The sequence below is a fragment of the Lycium barbarum genome, chromosome 9 (genome assembly GCF_019175385.1).
Source record: "Lycium barbarum isolate Lr01 chromosome 9, ASM1917538v2, whole genome shotgun sequence".
NCBI lineage: Eukaryota > Viridiplantae > Streptophyta > Magnoliopsida > Solanales > Solanaceae > Lycium > Lycium barbarum.
The window spans coordinates 12,100,976-12,121,726 of NC_083345.1; the positions used below are offsets into that span (position 1 = coordinate 12,100,976).

The window sequence follows — 20,751 nt, forward strand, 5'->3', positions numbered from 1 at the left end:
TTTTCCCTCCTAAAAACCATAATTTTCTGTACTACCTCGCCCTCAGAGAAACTAGCAAAATCGTTCCGTAGAACCCGGCCCTCAGATAATCAAGAATAATCCCTCGTCCGATCCCTATTGAGGGCCACTACAGGTCCTATTCTAAATATGGTTTAGGCTACGTTTCTTCTTTGAACGATTACAAAATAGTTAGGGTAGGTTGCCGTCGCCATCCTGTTCAAATATTTTCGACAAAGAGTGACTCGTGGAAATTGGTAGGCAAGTTACCTCTAAACATTGAGGCTTGTATTGGACGCATAGTTGTAGCTGATGGAATTGCTTATATTATCCTTCGGCAGCCACGGCAGCCACCCACCTGGTCTTATAGTAGGAGCATGATTATATGTCTGTTCGAAAAATGAAAATTTTGAGGAAATATTGTTTCCACATTCGGATCTAATTGCGGAAAATGTATCTTTGTATGCTGTAGGAGAAAGCCTTTTGGCTATGTTTTGGACCAAATTTTTTAAAGAGAATGTTGTTGATTTCGAGAATATTGTTGATTTCGAGGTTTGGTGTTTGAAAAAGGATGGATTAATGAGCTGGAGTAAAATATTGGCTATTACTGAGCCTGGGCCTGTGAGTTTTAGGGCGGATGAAGATATGTTGTTTTTCAGTTGGGATAAAGGTGGATACATGTGTTACGATTTCAAAAGTCAAATGTTTGAAGAATTTAAAGCTTGTGAGGTCAAAGGTCTCGAAGCGAGAAGAAAGTTGAAAGAATTAAAAATTGTTTGGCCTCAAGCATCACTTCTCATCCATCGTGCTGTACCATATGTGGAGACACTAATCTCTCCTAATGCTATATAGGATTAGCTATTTTCTGTCCAATTTATACAAGTGTAAATTTTCCTGTACGTTTTGCATTGCCTATTATATTCATCAATGGAAAATGGGCACAGCTGAAAGAAAAAATAAACCTTTTGTTGACTCTTTGCTTTTTTTGACAGGTATAGTTAGCCTTACATTCCTCTATCTTCTGTTAGGAATTAATTATTTTAGTAGATCACTACAAAAAAAGGGAATTACCAATAAAAAAATTCGTTGGCAAATCGGTCGCAAATTAAGTTGCCAACGTATAACCAATGACTATTGATCCTTAGCTAAAAGGCTCGTTGGTAAGTTTTACCAACAAATTTGAATTCGTTGGTAAAATTACAAACTAAAACCTGGTTGGTAAACTCCAAAGGAAATTTTTGAAACTTGGCTCTATAATTCCATTGGTAAATTTACTAACGGATAAAAAATGGGTTAGTACATTTGGTTCTTCATCATTCATATTCCGTGGTAGTCTGGTGGTAAATGTCGTAAAAAAATACTTTATAATCGATAGCAATTTTAGTTACGAAAAAGTTCTGTTGGTAATTCGTCGGCTATTTACCAACAAATTTTCCATTCCTTAGTAAATATGGTTATTTCTTTTTTGTCTATATGATGTTAACCAGAAGAATCTAGATACCTAGATGAATGTCATGTCTTACGCTACTATTGACTTACGAGTTTGATCGCCTCCAAGGAACGATAAAATAGAACTCGAGATTAAAAAAAAGAAAATAATAATAATAAAAACTAAAGAACAAGATTACCGTCCAGAATTCCAATTCTTGAAAAAAATGTAATCTGAAGTTGAATGTGAACCGTGAGGTCCCAATTCTCTCTCATGAGTTTCCTAATCTCCGAAGAAAAATAATCCTACACTAGCTCAACTAAGAAAATGTGTTTGTCAAATGTGCACAATTGTGTGCTCCCAGGAAAGTGTTCTTTAGCTTTTTAATTTATATCCCTCTTAAACCATTTCTAGCACCTTTTGCTCTCCAACCTTTTCTGTAGTGTAACTAGCTTGATCTTCACAATCTCCAAGTTTTTTTTGCATGAATCATCAAAGTTTTGATGACTCTCTGAACACCTTTTAGTTAATTATATATTCTTGAAGATTATTCAATTCACTAGCATGCATTCGTTGGACGTTCTTGGACTTGAAGTGAGTCAATGGCTTGCTAGATAACGGGCTATCCAGGATCGTAGTAAGGGGTCTTAGCATAGCCCCCATCAACTCTTGTTGGTTTTAGATTTTAAAAAACTGAAATGAGTTCAAGAAGAGGGGAAAGAGATACTTAGGATTTTCAGAGATTTATTAAAACTTATTGTCTAGACAATATTGTTTTTTAGTTAGGTGGGTAATGTTACTAACTTACTATACGTCTTTTAGTACTTGTTCATAATTTGTTCGCAATCAATTTTTGGTATTATCAATTATCCAAGACAAATTAGTTCTATTTATTTATAAATAACAAGGGTTTTATTAGTGTTGTAATTCAAGTTAACTTGAAAGTAGAACTTATTGGTTACTTTCATTTTTCATAGTATTCAATTGCCTTCAAGTTAATAGAGAATAAATAATAATAGAGAATGAATTATGAGCTTTTCCAGAATAACAACGATCTTCAAGAGTAATTTTTTCAGCGGAGAAATGCTGTTATAAAGAATGAGGAGTTGGGAGGGGGTTGTCCAAGCTGGATAGCTCCATGCAAGCGAAAAAACTATATTTTTTAACTTGGTTAATTCCAAGAACGCGAGGGTAATTTTGATACCATAACATAACGGAGGGTATAAGTGATTTATTTCCGATATGATGGAGAAGCAGAAGCACGATATGTGTGGAGATTGAGTGCCTTCATGACCAGAGCGGCCTTATTGTTGAAAGAATTGAGTTTCACCCAAATATTGAAACTAAGGGTGTGTATGTGCCTAGCACGGTCTTTTTGGGGCACTTCCAGATAACTGCGGTTCCACCAACCACCACAAATTGAAGAAGTAATTCAGCGTTGCTTATAACCGTAACAAGTAGGGTAAAAGAATGTAAGCACACATCCCATAGTACACAAATTAAATATGTAATTTTCAAATTGATGAACACAGTTTAATTCCTATTCAAACATCTAAAACCTGTAGGATTAATCACCTTTTTAAGTAGTCAATGGTCATAACTACAAGAAACCTTATTCACAAATCAATTGAAAACAAAGGTATGCAACTGGACAATGCTACTTCAACAAAATGACAATACTTTCACCAAACGAAGTGGTTAAATTTAAAAAGAAACTAGCGTAACAAAAATTATATCTGGAATAATCAGAAAACAATCGAATTAGACAAAGACTTAGCATATCCTCAAAAAAATCCAAAACGATTAGGGGGAACTAAAAAAAAAAAAAAAAAAAAAAAGGAAAAACGAAACTCTTGAATATCGTTAAATAGGGACTTGTTAATCCCACTGAATCTTGGGGGAAACTAAACTTTCCACATGCAAAAGTGGTAAATGTTTATTTAGTAGAATTTCTATTTCTAACTTAAATTCAGTGGCTTCTTTTCTCTGCACATCGTACTCGATAAAATGACCTTTTTCGTCGTTACAATATCTCCATAATATATTTTCATTCTCCTTAACACATACCAAGTCAACAAGACCCCCGGGGAATTTGTGAATCGATGAGTCTGAAGTTAGAATCGCCGTGATGTTATTCCAGATCAGTAAGCCAGTTTTCCCATCTTTCTCCAGTGCCCACATCGAAAATTTCTCCTCAAAAGTCGCGGAAATACAGACACGATTGGCAAAAGTACACAATCTCCAACTAAAAAAATTCTGGTCCTTTCTCGGGAATGGAGTGACAATAAATTTTTCGTCCGCTAAGTAGAAAGATATAACAAAGCATTCAGATTTGTCTCGAGTTGAAGTGGCAATAAGGTTAATGGTACCGTTTAATGAAACTGGATGTCGGTAGATGGAACGGAATCCAACGGGAACCCTAATATCCTCCATCCTTCTCCAAGATTGATTAATAACTGAATATATTTCAATGATATGGTCCCGATGAATTTCATCGGTCACCTTTACATGTACTATCTTGTAATCCTCAGCCACAGAATCATAGGCAATACCAAATATCGAGTACGTCCAACAAAGTGGCGGCATAGCATAACTAGGGATCAGTTTGTATTTTCGAATTGCAGGATTCCATAACATCATGCTTGTATAATTTTTCAAAAAGACCAAGCCATTGCACAGAGACACTTTTAAACCAGAATAAGTATCATTGAGGAATCCTGCGATGGGAGGGTCGAGCAAAGTAAATTTGGAATCAACACCAAGTGATGTTTCTGTTGATCGGATTTTAGCCGTAAACCCCAAGGGTTTAATTTTTTCAAAACTAATAAAGAGAATTTTTTGACGATTAGTATCAACAAATGACTTATGTAGATGTGACTTTACAAACTCGGGATCATCGATGGAACAACACCATGATTTGCAAATACTTTTGAACTGTAAAAGAGATTTCACCGGCAACTCTAACAGAATGGAATCAACAATATCGTCAGGCAAGGTGGGGATTTTCGCGCCGCGTGCCATTGAGTTAGGTAATAATATGTTACCAAGGGTTTATGAGTAATGATTTTTTAATAATATGTTACCAAGGGTTTCTGAGTAATGATTTTTTTAATAATATGTTACCAAGGGTTTTTGAGTAATGATTGAGACTTTTCAGCTCAATCCCAATAGAACTCGTAGTGCTTTGACCTGACGTGACCCGTGATGGCAAAATTTAGGATGAAACAGTTCTTAATTTCTTATCAAATTCATTAATTATTTTCCTTTTGCCATAAATTAAGTTGAGCCATCCATTCAAATTCACTAACCGAGCTTGAGTTATTAATTTAAAGTTATTTAAATGCTTAAAAAACAGAATCAACATTATTTGTCCCCCCCCCGCCCCCCGCCCCCCGTTGAAATGACTTCATTTGTTGGGAATTTTGCACAAAATAGGATTTTTGAGCCATCCTTTAAATTTTGACCTCATTTTAAAAAGTTTTGCCAAATTAGACTTGCGGAAAAATATTAACGAATTGTCAAGATTCCACCGGGATTTGGCCTCCCCAAAATTCGGCCACAAATCCTAACGAATTTCAAATTGATGGGCGAAACTTGTCTTGTTACAAATCCAGACGAACGTCACAACTTACTGTGTAAAAATTTCACTAACATATTTTTGCTTTAAAATATGTCCAAATTTGATTTCTAACATTCTAATTCCCAACAATTTAATTTTCGATTCAAACCTTCAAAATTTAAATCAATAGACTCGCTTGGTCTTCTTCAGCAAGTTCCTTTTCAAACTCAACAAAATCAAAGAACAGTGTTTTTCAATTTTCTTCGACTAAATCAATTCATATTACTAGGGATAGACAATAGACACTCAATTTGACCTTATCCACTCAACTTCAACCACAAATAAGCAACAAGACTTCTATTTTCTAGGGCACATATATCATTCCTTTTTAGTTGGTTGAGTATGGGACTTCCATAATGGAGGTCTCAGGTTCAAAACTCTCTGCTTATGGCAACAAAGAGCTTTGCCTTCTGGGTCGAGCTCGTCGCATGGGGCTTACCTAGTGTGGGTTATCTCTCCTGTGTGGTTTGCGGGCTATTGTACAGGAGTGGGGTTCACCCTGTGCGCACCCGAAGTGTAGCAGTTGTTATATCCCGCATTTTTGTGCAATCGGATGATTCAAGATAACTGCGGGAAGATAACAAGTAAGGCCTTATTTTCATTTTGTTTGGCATACAAGTTGCTTATGAAAATTTTTGAAGTGGAAACGTTAAGGAAGGCTAGGGGCAAAAAGGGAAATTCGCGATATGACTCATGGAAATATGGAGAGAGACTAAGGGTAAATTTGAAATTTGAAAAAATAAAAATCCTTCATGAGTTGTAAGACCCAAATGCATATATGGACTTGGGAATTAAAATGGGCCATTTGAGTCATCCAATTGGAGTGGGCTTAGGCCCAACTAGAAGTTTAAGAGACCAAATAAAAGATGACTTAGTCATCTTTTCCATGGGACTTTCTAGACTTTTCAAGAAAACAAAGAACAAGAGAAAAAGGAGAAGTTTTCCAAGGCCATTTCGGCCAAGAGCAAGTTCCACAAGAAACTTGGAAAAAAAAATTTCTTTAAAAATCATTTTCTACTAATTGAAGGGTTCCTAGCAAAGTGAAGTGGTCTTTGGAGCAAGCAAAACCCATATTCTTGCAAGTTGTGAGTTCTATCCAAGTGAAGAAGTGAGGAAGAAGGTAAGGTTTAATTATTTCTTTATATGTTATGGATATTGGTGCATGTTGTAGTGTACAAAAAATGGATGAAATTCATGAGGAATATGAATATAGGGGTGTGGCCGTGCATGTATGTGTGTGTGTAGAAATCATGTTTTAATTATTTTATCTAGTATTGGGTTGTTATTGTTGTGGGTGTTAGGTTAATAATGGAAGTTGGATGATTTTAGTGAAGTTGTAGCCATGTGTGCATGATGTTGGCCGCGAGTTGTATATTATATGTATAGCCGTGTATATTTGGTGAATCATGAAGGAATGGTGAGCAAGTTTATTTAGTATTTTGGTTGTTGTGTTGTGGATTTTGTTTTGTTTCAAATAAAAGCTTAATGAGCTTAGTGAAGTTTAGTAGTTGGAGGCTTGTTTTGGGAGATTATGTAAATTGAATATGATGTTCTTGCGTGTATGGAATATGATGTTGTTAGTGCGTAAATTATTAAGTTGTTATTGTTTTTATTGGGGTTGAAAGGTCTTGAAGGAAGTAGTATATTGATTGAGTTGTTAGAATGTATCTTGGATTGAATATGGAAATTGTTAGAATGGTTGTTGACATTATGTTGATAGTTTGGCCGGGTTGAATTCCCGGATTGTTGTTGATTGAAATTGGCCAAATTAGATTTTGGGGATGGTGTATTTACAGGGGAAGTGCTGCCGAAATTTCGGTAGACAAGTGTTACTTTAAGACTCCACTTCTAAATGCTCTAATTAAGGTTTGGTAAATGTGACCAATTTGTAGATTTTGGAGGATTTGGAACTTGAATTTGGAATAGCATAAGGAGCGGAAAAAGGTATGTAAGGATTCACCCTTCCTTCTTTGGCATGTCTTGGACATACTAGGTTTGAATACGAGCCTCGAGGACGATCCTATTCCTAGAAATCCGAGATTGAAATTGGCCCTTTTTCATTCAATAGAATTGAATTAAGTTTTTCCTATCTTATTGAAACAATTGCATCTAACATCTACAACTTGTTAAATGAAATCGGATTACACTAAAGCCTTCATAAGTGTCGTAATTATTCTAATGATCTATGACGACTACGATGAATATGTTCTACAATGACATGGATGATGTCAATGAAGAAAATGTTTATATGAAGAATATGACAATGATGATTCCATGATTAAAGGTTCCAAGTTCATGATTTCAGTGACGATATGAGAACGTTGAGCTATTTCTTGAATTCTCAACTCTATTCATGAATGATGACTATTCTTAAAGATTCCAAAGTATACGAAACGACACCTTATGATCCTGTTTTATGTTTTCTCATGATATTACTCTCCCTTAGTAGTCTCGCCTTATAATATTAGTTCCTTCAAGGTGAGACATGACGATCATGATTATTCCATAATGTAATCGGGGGCTACCGACCTTACGTCACTCCGACGCGAACATGGTTTCCTTGGACTCTCATGCATGCTGTATACATGTTATAAGTATATGTAAATGTATATGGGGAAGATGGGGAAAGGTAAGGCGCTATAGACGCATAGCCACCTGATCAGTTGGAGTATGGTACATGATATCGTCCCAGACGCGGGATGCCCGGACGCGGGATATATGGTTAAATGGACCGGAGCCGACGCCTCGGCAATATGATATGATCTATGTTATATATATATGAAAAGAAATGTTTTCCAAGAAAGAAAAGTATTATATGTATAAGGATCGGGCTGCACGTGCCGCAGCAATATGTTATAGCATATGCACATATGGATCGGGCTGCACGTTCCGCAGCGCTAAACATGCATGGTATCCGCCAACGTGCACTTATATGTACAGGTTATGTTTCTACCTCATGACATGCGCTATATCTCTTTTATGTCATTATCCCTGTTCTATATTTGCCGTATGTTATTATTCATGCCTTACATACTCGGTACATTACTCGTACTGACATCCCTTCTTGTGGACGCTGCGTTTCATGCCGCGCAGGTCAGCAGGTAGACAGATTTGACTCCTAGGAGCTCCATCAGCAGTACTGTGGCAGCGCTCCAGTTGTTCCGGAGCCTCAGTTTCTTGGTACTACTTTTGTGTATATATTCGGGCATGGTAGAACCCGACCCTTCTTGTATATGTGGATGTACTTTGTTTAGAGGCTCGTAGACAGATATGTACAGTCAGATGTTTTGTACGTTTGTTGTCCTCGTCGTTGTATAAGGTGCTAGCAAAGTTTATTAGTCCATGTTTACAATTATGCTATTAATGTTAGCGTTAAGTAACAGAAAAAAAAAGGATACGGTATAGTCTATACGGCCCACCTAGTAGTAAAAGTACGATACGAGATAAGGGGTGCTCGGTACAAGTATCGGGTACCCGTCGCGGCCCCTAGTTGGGTCGTGACAGCAGTGGCGATTTCTCTTTTTATAAAAAAAATAAAAAAAATGAAGAAGATTACTAGAAGAAGAAGAAGAGAAGAAGAAGAAGAAGAAGAAGAAGAAGGTGGAAACGAAGGAGGAATCGTTTTGGTGAAAATCTGTATTTGCACGACTTCTTTTTACTGATTCAAAAGTTAAACATTGGCTCTTAAAATGGTTATAATTTTCATGAAGAATTATGATCACCGTTAATCATATCCATAGTGAGTTTGGAATTCATTTTAAGGCTAACATTATCCATCTCAATTTGAGGTAATGAAATTCTATTCCTACAAGGCAGTCTAAATCTCTATCGTTTAATTACTGCAGTAAATAAAAGATTCAAAGAATATCAGAAAAAAGATCCATCATTATTGATGTTAAGGTAAGATGAGGGGCTTTATACCATTTAACTAAAATACTATGCAGTTGAGGTTTAAAATGATCATCTACATAGACAGACCCAGGATCTGAGCGCGACAAGAGCACCACTATCATTGGATCAAATTCGATAGCCGAAGAAATTGGTTATTGTCGACGATGGATTTGATCGTCGGTGACGTTCCTAATTAGTGATTTGTGAGAATGGAAGAAGTGGAAAAAAGAAGATGGGGTTAGAAATTAAAATGGGAAAAGAACTTTTCTTAAAATTATGTAGGCTTATAAGTTATTATGAATAAGCAGGTCAAACACTCAAACTACACAAAAGAATACAAAAGGGAAATTTACACGATTGCCCTTCAAAGACGCTGGTCTTTAATTTTTGCCCCTCAAATTTTCACACCCCGACAAGGGGCATGACGGGCACCCGACCCTATCGATCGAGTACCACCTGGCGTATACTGACATAATCTCAGAACAACTATCCTGACTTGTAATGTGATCTCACTGTATCATAGAAAGACACCTGCAAGCAGAAAAGGCCCAATACAACAGAAGACATATGCATGACCATACATTTATATATACATATATTCGCTAGCCGACGAGGCTGCCACAAGAACGTCATAATAAAATGAAGGCCGACGAGGCCGTACATGCAATCTACATACATCATACTGTCTATGAGCCTCTAGGAGAACATATACATGACATACTGGACGGGACAGGGCCCCGTCGTACCAAAAAGATACATATACATAACAAGTGAACATAGCATATACCAAAAGAGCAAGCCCAGTACAATGGCACTTGCTGACAATCCGCTGAAGTTGATAGTCCTACTGAAGAGATCCTCCGCTATGTCTGTCAGGACCTGCAGCACGAAATACAACGTCCCGTAGTATGGGAAGTCGGTACGAATAGAAGTACTGAGTAGGTAAGGCAGGAAACAATAACGTAAGTAAGACATAAATATAAAAGTGTAGAAGTAACCTGAGCCATCTGAGAGTGTACAATATGCAATGCATGAGTTTAAAAATCATATGCACACATGCATAGAGTAGCATCATCATCCCGCGTCCGGAACATTTCGCCTCCGGGGTAACATCATAACATGCCCACTGTAGTGGTGTGCACATCTACGTGCCTGCCCGACCGACTATAGCGCGGCGCGGTGTAGTAAAATAGTGAATACATATATATATACATAACACATGAGGAGCCAATGAACTAACATCGGGCCTTTTGGAGTGACGTAAGGTCAGTAACCTCCAAATGAATTATGAAATTCGTATCGAATTCAAAGAAATAACTTAATAATGATAAGCATGATAATATTTCCAGAATCATTAGAGAAGTATACCAAACTATGGGAAAAGAAGTAAGTAATTCAATAAAGAACATCTATAAGAAGTGATACATGAATGGAGTAGAACCATCACGGTATATGCATTAGTACGCTAAATTTAGATTTGTGTCAAGGAAAGAGGAGCAGCAAACACCTTACATACCTTACTTGTCAAGCTGTCACCTTGAATGAATCCTTATTCCGGTGCTCGCTCTTTCCCTGAACCTATATTGAAAGATATGTCCTTAGTTATAACCTATCATGTTTGTATATCGACGTACATGAGTTGCACATCGAAGGGTGATTCGGGTTGCGGGAATTTGGGTAGCATTTTCTTTGTTTCATCTACTTCCTCCAATTCCAAAACAACTCCCAAACGTCATTAATAACATCAACAATAACATATCCGAGAGATTACATTTAAATTTGGACTCAAATCTATCCAAGACTTCCTTCCAAATTCAATCCACAACTAACAACTACAACACAACACTTTATGACTTCTTCTCCATATCCCATTTCACTGATAAGACTTGTTTAACCTTCAAATCAACTCAACATAAGAAACAAGATGAAAAACATACCTTATACTTGAAGAACTTCAACTCACACAACTTGTTTCAAGACCAAGTTCATCACAACTCTAAGTATAAGCAAGAACAATCACCTTTATATACTAGTTGCGGATTTGAAACTTGATCTTCTCTTAGAAAGATCTATTTTTGGCGATAAAATGAACCCAAGGTTGTGTCCCTTTTATTTGTAACAAAAGAGGAAATTTTGCACTGCCTCAATTCGACGGTTTACTTCGATGGACCATCGAGTTGCACCGTCGAATTGCATAAGAGGAATCGTACAATTTTGTACAGGTCGTATCTTCCACCATATGCCTCGGATTTTCGATCTGTCAGTTGCATTGGAAAGAAAATTCTCTGAACTTCAATTTACATAGGTTATGCGTTCCATTACTCTTCATATTATAGGAGACACAAATCCCTCAAGTTGGACTAAAAATCCTGTCCGAAATTCCGCCAAGTTTTCCCAAAGTTTCAACAAATTTAGTTCTTCGATTCGCTTGATCCTGAAACCTTTATACACTTGCTTAGTACTTGTTAAAAGTCTCCCTTAACTTTATAAGGGTTCCACAACCTCTCCGGCTTACATTACTTTACTTACAACGTAAACGATGCGAAATTTTTTGAGGTGTAACACAATTGTTGGTCTTTAATTTTTGCCCTTTGCTTAAAAAAGTGGCCGAACATGCCCCCAGGTTCTGGGTTTGACCCCTCGCTCAGTCAAAATAGAAAAAATTTCGCAAGGAATAAGTTCATATGAAACTATGCCTATTCGCTATGTAGTTACATAGAAATTATGCCGGACACGACAAAGGTTTATATGAAACAACATAAAACCTATGCCTATAGGGATAGTTGTGAAATTAAGGCAAAATTTTATTTCCACAAACCTTTGTCGGACAGGGCATAGGTTCTATGTAACTTCGCCTGAATAGGCACAGGTTCATAGAAAGCTATGCCTTGCGAATTTATTACTCACTCCATCCCAAAGAGATTGTCTTACTTTCCTTATTAGTTTGTCCCAAAAAGATTGCACATTTATATATTTAGAAATAATTTAACTTTATGAGATAATTTATAGCCACACAAATATCTAAGGCTTGTTTTGGACCACACATTTCAAAACTCTTCCTTTATTTCTTAAACTCCGTGTCAAGTCAAACTAAGACAATCTTTTTGGGACGGAGGGAGTATTATTATCGACTTTGCTAGGGATCGAACCTAGAATCTCTAGTGCGAAAAGGATATATTAGCCCACAAATTTTCATTAAATGAGAAGTATGGGCAAAAATTAAAGACCAGCGAATTGAGGGGCAAAATTAAAGACCAGTCTGTATGAAGGCAATCCATGAGATTTTTTGAATACAAAATGCCTAGGGCCTAAGGGGAACGCTGACCAAATGACCCAGTCCAGCAAAAATGTTTGAGAGATCCTTTTAAAATATACGGAAAAGGGCCAAATATACCCCTCGTTATACTTTAGGTCTAAATATACCCTTACCATTATACTTTGGGCACAAATATACCCCTCCACCATAGAAGTTGTCCACCTTGGACATCCTATGCTACATGGCAATGATATTTGATGAGGTGGATGCCACTTGGCATTGCCACCTCATCACCCCTGGCCTAACCCATTTTATTCCTCCCATCTTCCACCACTAAAGTTTCGACCCCCCACCACCATTTCCACCATGGAATAAGCAAAAAATAATCCAACATAACTGGCAAGCTCAATCAATTAAACAAGGAAGTGGTAAAGTTGCCCTGCGTATTCAGGCCGTGGCTGAGTGTATGATTTGGGAAATTTTGCTCGTTTTGTTGGAAATAATTCACTGATATTAGCAAACTTAGTAAAAGACTATGTATTTTCCTCAGAGTTAGATCTTGTGTTAGTGCAACTGGAACCTTTCATATCTTAGTTTTACTCATATTGTTTTGTGGTGCTTCACTTGTCTCTCTTGCCTTTTATTTGGTGTCAGAGAAATTTTCATTTTTTGCATTTAAAACCGCTTTAGCTCAGAGATTCTGATTTTGACATGGTGGAAATGGTGGCGGAGGATGAAATTTTAGTGGTGGAAAATGGAAGGAATAAAATGGGTTAGGGGTGATGAGGTGGCAATGCCAAGTGGCATCCACCTCATCAAATATCATTGCCATGTAACATAGGATATCCAAAGGGGACAACTTTAATGGTGGAGAGGTATATTTATGCCCAAAGTAATACGGTAAGGGTATATTTGGACCTAAGGAGGGGTATATTTGGCCCATTTCTAATATTACAGGCATATATTTGGCCCTTTTCCGTAAAATATATGATAGTTCTTCAAAGTATATACACATATATATACAGAGTTTTGCTGAAGTTGGCGGGTGCATGTTCACCCCATCCTTCCACGTGGGTCTGCCTCTAACAACACACAAATGTCTTTCTAATTAGATTCAAGTCTTTGAAATAATTGCATATAACAATCTTTGTGTTAAAGACAATTTCATGCATATTTCTAAGAATAAAAGTAGTGAGCTGAGGGTACTTGGCTGTACATCTTTGTTCGGCAGCTCCCAGAAAATAAAGTCAGGTATGAACTTAAAAAGAAAGGTCTATATTGTATTAGTAGCTTGGTTTCCCCACCAAATTCCTAAAAGCGCTCTGAATTAACTGAAATATAGTCCTTAACCAAATGAATTAGCAAACTAAGGCCATACTCTATGTGTAGTATAACCTTCCAAGAAGAGATGGTCAGATGTTTCTGATTGAGGAGACCTGGCTAGGAAGATGATTGACAGACAAGAAGATAATGAATACAATGTTAGCTAGTCCCCATGAGGCACCTATGAATTGCTATCCTTAGAGAATTATTTGTTCCACTCACAATTCGCTGCTATCGAGTTAATGTCAAGTATTCTCTCAAGATACAAGAGTTCTACAACTAGCACCATTGAAGAACTTCCAAAAATGCATTCCTGCTTTGTCCATTCTAAAAGCCCCCTCAGCAGCCTGAGGAAGGTTCTCCGTACATTATGATATAAATTCGATTGAGCCAAAAATGATCCTTCTTTAGCCATAGTACATTTGCCACTATATTTGCTTCTCTAGAGCAAATACACAAATTTCTCATGAACATTTTTAAGGTAAAATTATATCCTCTTGATCCAAGGTTATAATTTTCATAAGAAATTATGAGCAACATTAATCATATACATAATGAGTTTGGAATCCATGTCAAAGGTAACATTTTCCATCGCAATTTGAGGAAATGAAATCTAATCCTACAAGGCAGTATAAATCTCTGCCATTTAATTACTACAGTAAATAAAAGGTTCAGAGAATGCCAGGACCATTGATCGATCTTCTTTCCTTATAATCCCTCCAACCAGGGGCGGAGCCATGTTAGCTCCAGGGGGTTCGAACCCCCTCAGTGAAAAATTACAGTGTATTTTCAAAGTTAAAATTATTTTACTATGTATATATAGTAGATGTTGAACCCCTTGACTTGTTCGTGTATTTACTTTTTAGAATTTTTGAACCCCCTGGATGAAAATCCTGGCTCCGCCATTGCCTCCAACTCCACTGAGAATGCCAGGACCATTGATCGATCTTCCTTACTTATAATCCCTCCAACTCCAGCTTTCTTCTCTTTCCACGTATATATGGAGCTTCCATAAGTATTGATCTTAATTTAAGATGAAGGGGCCTTATTCCATTTAACTAGAAATCAGTATTGTCAAAAGTGAAAAGCGCAAAAAAGCTCTGAGGTCCGTTGGGGCTTTAAGGAAAAAAGGTGCAAATGGAGAAAATATACAAATATATATATGTTTAGTCCAAAACTAATAGTTATAAGCATGAATAACAAATGTATGGGCAAACAAATTAAAAAATATTATGATAAAGTGAAATATCAATTGTTTAGTGTCGCCTCTTTAGGAGAGGCTCCATTGGAAAAGAAAAATATGTCTTAAAGTCTTGATGACGACACTGAAACGTACATTAAGTGAAACGAAGCGCTCAACATGTTTTGAGCTTCGCTTCAGGACTTAAGCATGCTTTAAGCGCGCCTTTGATAACACATGGTTGAGATTTATAATTATCAACAAATATACAAATGTCTTTCCAAGTATATTGAAAGCTAATTTGTATAAAATCTTTGTGTATAGCAATCTTTGTGTTAAGGACAATTTCATGTATGATGATTTTAAGAATAAAAGTATTGACCTGATCATACCTCGCTGCATATCTTTTCCATAGCTCCGAGGAAATAAAGTCAGGTATGATCATACGAAAAAAGGGATTGCATTGTATTGGTGGCATGGTTTCCCCACCAGCTCCAGAAGAGTGCTCTGAGTAATTAACTGAAATCTAGTTTTAAACCAAATAAATTGGTAAAATAAGACCATACTCATTATGCTGTATAACCTTCCAAGAAAAGTTTCTGATAGAAGAGACTTGGCTGGGAAGATGTTTGATAGAAAAAGCAACAACAACATATCCAGAACAACAACATATCCAATGTAATCCCATGAGTGGGATCTGGATTGATAGCAAAAGCAAAATGAATTAAAAGAAGTACGAAATATGTAGGACTTTGAGGCACAAATGAATTGCTATCTTTAGGGAATTACTAGCAATGCCGAACATGTTTATTCACTTTAATTAATCAGTCTTCAAGGTTTGTATTTTGTAAATAATTTTTAGAAAGTTGTTCATCGATGTGAAAAAGAAAACTAGTAAGAAGGTGAGGGAAAATTAATATTTTGATCCTAGATTTTTTCTTTTAAATTCTTTAATATCTCATATGTATACCGACAAGTTAATATCCATCTCAATTAATTAACTATTCAGATTCAAACATAAGGACCATTATGTTGTATGTATTGGATTTTTTTAAAAGCAAAACTAATAAAATATTTTTATTAAATTAATTAAAAAATATGTTAATAAGGGGTAAATTAGTTACATTATAATTTTTCGTATTAACAATTATGATAAAAAGAATTGTTACAGAGAAATCAAAATTAGAAAGATATATGCTATATCATAAATCACCAAATTAATTCTTAAATAGCGTGAAAAGTCAAAAGTAATTGTATACGTTAACATATCAAGAGAAAGAAATTTTTCTTCTTCTTATTTTACCCTTCACATTAATTACCGGTTTTCAAATCATTTTCTAAGGCTACTAAGACTATACTACACTAAGAAATATGGATATTATGATAAAATATATACTTTATTTATTAATTCTTAAAGAACGTGAAAAGTCAAAAGTGAATAAGTAAAAGTGGACGGAGGAAATAAATGTGTCGGCGAATTGTCCGTCCTCTCTTCACGTTTAAAGTATTGAGAAAGAAGGAAAACAGGGATGAAAGTTACTCCCTTTATTAGAGAGAGATAGGAGTACGATCGTAAAATACATCTTTTATTTATGATTTCTTAAGGGCCTTGTAAAACGGAAAGTGGGCAACTAATATGGCATGGAGGGAGTATATATTTTACCATAATATTCATATTTATTGGTGTATAATGTCAATAGCCTTGGAAAATGATTTGAAAATGAGTAATTAATGTGAAGGGTAAAATTAATAATAAGAAGAAAAATCAACGTAGACGGTAAAAGAGCACGGACGGTGCAAACATGAGAAGACAATAAATATTCAGTAATATGATACATGTCCACATGGAATTAAAAAGTAATTGGTTAAAGTCTACAATTTATTGTCCATGTGGAATTATAAATAGTTGGTTGAAGTGTACAATTTATATAGCTCTTAGTAAAAGTATTCATTGCATGTACAATTTATAAAGCTTGTGGTACAAGCATTTTATGTTGTGTTCGTCCACTCACCACACTTATATATAATGGAAATAAAGAAAAATATAGAATAGAAAAAGAAAAATATAGAATAGAAAAATAGAAATATATTTTTAGTAACGTAGCCAAGTAATATGGGACGAAGGGAGTACTCCATTTATTAATTCTTAAAGAATGTGAAAAATCGAGTATAGTAATGTGGCCAAGTAATATGGGACGAAGGGAGTACTTCATTTATTAATTAATTCTTAAAGAATGTAAAAAGTTAAGTATAGTAATGTGGCCAAGTAATATGTGACGAAGAGAGTACTTCATTTATTAATTCTTAAAGAATGTGAAAAGTCAAGTAATTTGCCCAAGTAAAGAAGCGAATAAACATTCAGTACTATAATATATGTCTACGTGAGATTTATTAATTCTTAAAGAACGTGAAAATTCAAAAGTGAACAAGTAAAATTGCATGTAGGAAATAAATAAGTGTATACGTGTATACATGAGAAGATAATAAATATTAAGTTCTATGACATATGCCCACGTGAGATAAAAAAGTAGTTGGTTAAGAGTACAAAGCCAAGTAATATGGGACGGAGGGAGTACTTCATTTATTAATTCTTAAAGAACGTAAAAAGTCAAGTATAGTAATGTGGCCAAGTAATATGGGACGAAGGGGTACTTCATTTATTAATTCTTAAAGAACGTGAAATGTCAAGTAATATGGGACGGAGGGAATACTTCATTTATTAATTCTTAAAGAACATGAAAAGTCAAAAGTGAATAAGTAAAAGTGCACGGAGGAAATAAATATGTGTCGGAGAATTAGAATTGAAGTGCATACATGTATACATGAGAAGAGAATAAATATTCAGCAAGAAATTGAAAAGTCAAAAGTAAACAAGTAAAAGTGCACGGAGGAAATAAATATGTGTCGGAGAATTAAAATTGAAGTGCATACGTGTATACATGAAAAGAGAATAAATATTCAGTACTATGACATATGTCCCCGTGAAATTTATTAATTCTTAAAGAATGTGAAAAGTCAAAAGTGAACACGTAAAAGTGCACGGAGAAAGTAAATTTGTGTGGGAAAATTAAAATTGGACTACATACGTCTATACATAAGAAGAGAATAAATATTCAGCAAGAACGTGAAAGTCAAAAGTGAACAAGTAAAAATACACGGAGAAAATAAATGTGTCAGAGAATTAAAATTGAAGTGCATATAGAATGGAAAAATAGACATATATTTTTAGTAATGTAGCCAAGTAATATGAGACGAAGGGAGTACTCCGTTTATTAATTCTTAAAAAATGTGAAAAGTCGAGTATAATGATGTGTCCCAGTAATATGGGATGAAGAGAGTACTTCATTTATTAATTAATTCTTAAAGAACAAGTGTAGTAATGTGGCCAAGTAATATGAAACGAATTGAGTACTTCATTTATTAATTCTTAAAGAACGTGAAACGTCAAGTAATTTGCCCAAGTAAAGAAGAGAATAAATATTCAGAGTACTGTAACATATGTCTACGTGAGATTTATTAATTCTTAAAGAACATGAAAAGTCAAAAGTGCACAGAGGAAATAAATAAGTGCATACGTATATACATGAGAAGAGAATAAATATTAAGTACTATGACATATGTCCACGTGAGATAAAAAGTAGTTGGTTAAAGAGTACAAGTTATATAACTTTTAGTATAAGCATTCATTGAGTGTACAATTTTTAAAGCTGTTGGTACAAGTACGGGAAGCTGTGTTCGTCCTCCATAAGATATTTGCGTTCTCCTTCAAACATATAATATCATCCAAGTAACTATTATGATTACCAATTCCAATCAATGAGCCTAGTGTAGGAATTTTCATGACATTAGTCCATGTCCGCCATTCTCCATATTTCTCCAGGGAACACACAAAAAAATCCATCTCAACGAACATGGAAAGACAGAGACGATTAGCAAAATTAGACAAGTTCATATGACTCCCACAATATAGGGGTGGGAAGGGTGTTGCAACAAATTTCTCATCAGCCACGAACAAGGAAATAATCGCGAAATTATTAAATGCATTACCGTCATGTTCTTGAACTGAACTAATTGAAATCATGTTAATAGTACCATCTAAAACAACTGGATTTGGTCGAACAAGCGATAGCTAGCAGGAATAGTGTCAATGTTTTTCCAAGACTCATCATTCACCGAGTATATTCCAACAATGTAACGACTATCCTTTGCCTTAATCACAAATTAGCAACTATCTTATAATCATCACTAACAGAATCATACGCAAAACCATATAGCGCTGATTCGTAACCATATAGTGCTGATTCGTGACCACTAACACGTTGCACCACGTAATGACCGGGCTTGTCAACAATTTTATATTTCCTATCGTGGGATTCCATAAAAATATTCTGAAGCTATACACCATACATAACAAGCCGTTACAAGAACTCACCGATAGATAAGAAATATCTTGGGAGATAAAAAAATTTGGTGGTTGGAGAGAAACAACTTGAGAATTAACGCCAAGTGATGATGCACTTGTTGAACAGATGTTAAACGCTAACATGTTATATTTCAAACAAGGAGATGGAGCAATTTTCGACGAAATTAAGAAAAATATTTTACGATTAATATCGGATGATGATTCTGTCGATATACGATTTGATGAAACTGGGATCATTGATTTTGGAGCACCATGGTTTGCTTACAATCTTGAAATATTGAAGAGACGCAACAAGAAGTTTTAAGAAGATGCAAGTGATCACATCATCGGCCAAATTGGGGAAGGACTGGGATTTTTCTAGGACTCATTGGACTTGTATTTACTTAGGGTTTTTGGTTTTTTCCAAATATGTATAATACATGCCTCATGACGGCTGCCAACTTAAATTTGACTTCTAAGATTTTGATAGTCTATTTCGATTTGATTTTCCAAAATTTATAATTAGTTATTTATAAATACTACGAATAAGTTAATTGTACAATTCTATAAATTTAAAATTGTATTATTTCATAGACCCTATTTAGACCCGATCAACCCGGTTGAATTGAAACTGAAGCTAAATGACCGGATGATTTGCATAATCAGGATCTTTCGGTGTCACCGTTTAAATTTTGATAGTTTAACAATAATTTTTTGCGACAAGCAAAAATACTGACGAGTTGCCACGATTTCAAATTTATCGACGAAACTTGCCTTGTTAAAAAATCACAATGGGTCGCTACATCAAATCATGATGGATTTCAAATTTATGGGCAAAACTTGTCTCGTAGCGAATCATGACTTATCATCTGGATTTTTTTAGCTTTTTAGCCAAATTTTGAAAAATCGCTAGAATTTAGCTACAAAATTACGATGGATCACTAGACTTTGGGTACAAAATCATGACGGATCACCGTAACTTACGGTGTAAAATATTCACCAACACATTGGTTCAAATCAACTCCAATTTGATATGGAAATTAACTTTTAATACCAATCCCACTATTTTCCTGTTTATTCAACCCAGACCTTACAAAATCAATGGACTCACTTCTTCAACAAGTTTTTTTCAAGCTCATCGAAACCCAACAAATGTTTTTTTTAATTTTCTTCAACAAAACAATCCAAATCATTATAAGCTCAATGGAACATTACACACCCAATTACACAAATAAATAATGAATCTTTTTCTACATCATATATCTCATTATTTTTCAATTTTAGCGCTATATATGCTCATATAATTTATTGGGAAAACAAAATGAGAAGTTATGACGAAAATTCGTATTTTCGAAACTTTAATTTCTTAGCAATGTCAAAGTTATAAAAGTTGCACATGTGAACGAGGAGAATATGCTACATACTGTTTGGGTTTGTTAATTTTTTATTTATTTAGTGGACTTGTCAAGTTGACTTTTATTCATCGGAAAAACTGAATTGATATTATAAGAGTAAATGTGGGGACTTTTGTAGTCCTCACAATAATTTCTCAATTTTTTTTAATTAATTACTTTTAGGTTCTAATCTTATTTATTTAAGTCATTTTTTTTGTTTTTTATTTTTAAGGTCTACTTTTCAAAAGTTATCGAACCTG

At 35.2% G+C, this 20,751-nt stretch overlaps 1 protein-coding gene across 1 annotated transcript; it reads right to left on the minus strand.

The window, feature by feature from the left end:
* Positions 1-3,304: 3,304 nt before the first annotated feature.
* LOC132611646 (putative F-box protein At3g16210) lies at positions 3,305-4,447 on the minus strand. Its single transcript, XM_060326045.1, has one exon. It carries the CDS (start codon positions 4,445-4,447, stop codon positions 3,305-3,307), a length of 1,143 nt encoding a protein of 380 aa, XP_060182028.1.
* Between the last annotated feature and the right edge of the window lie 16,304 nt (positions 4,448-20,751).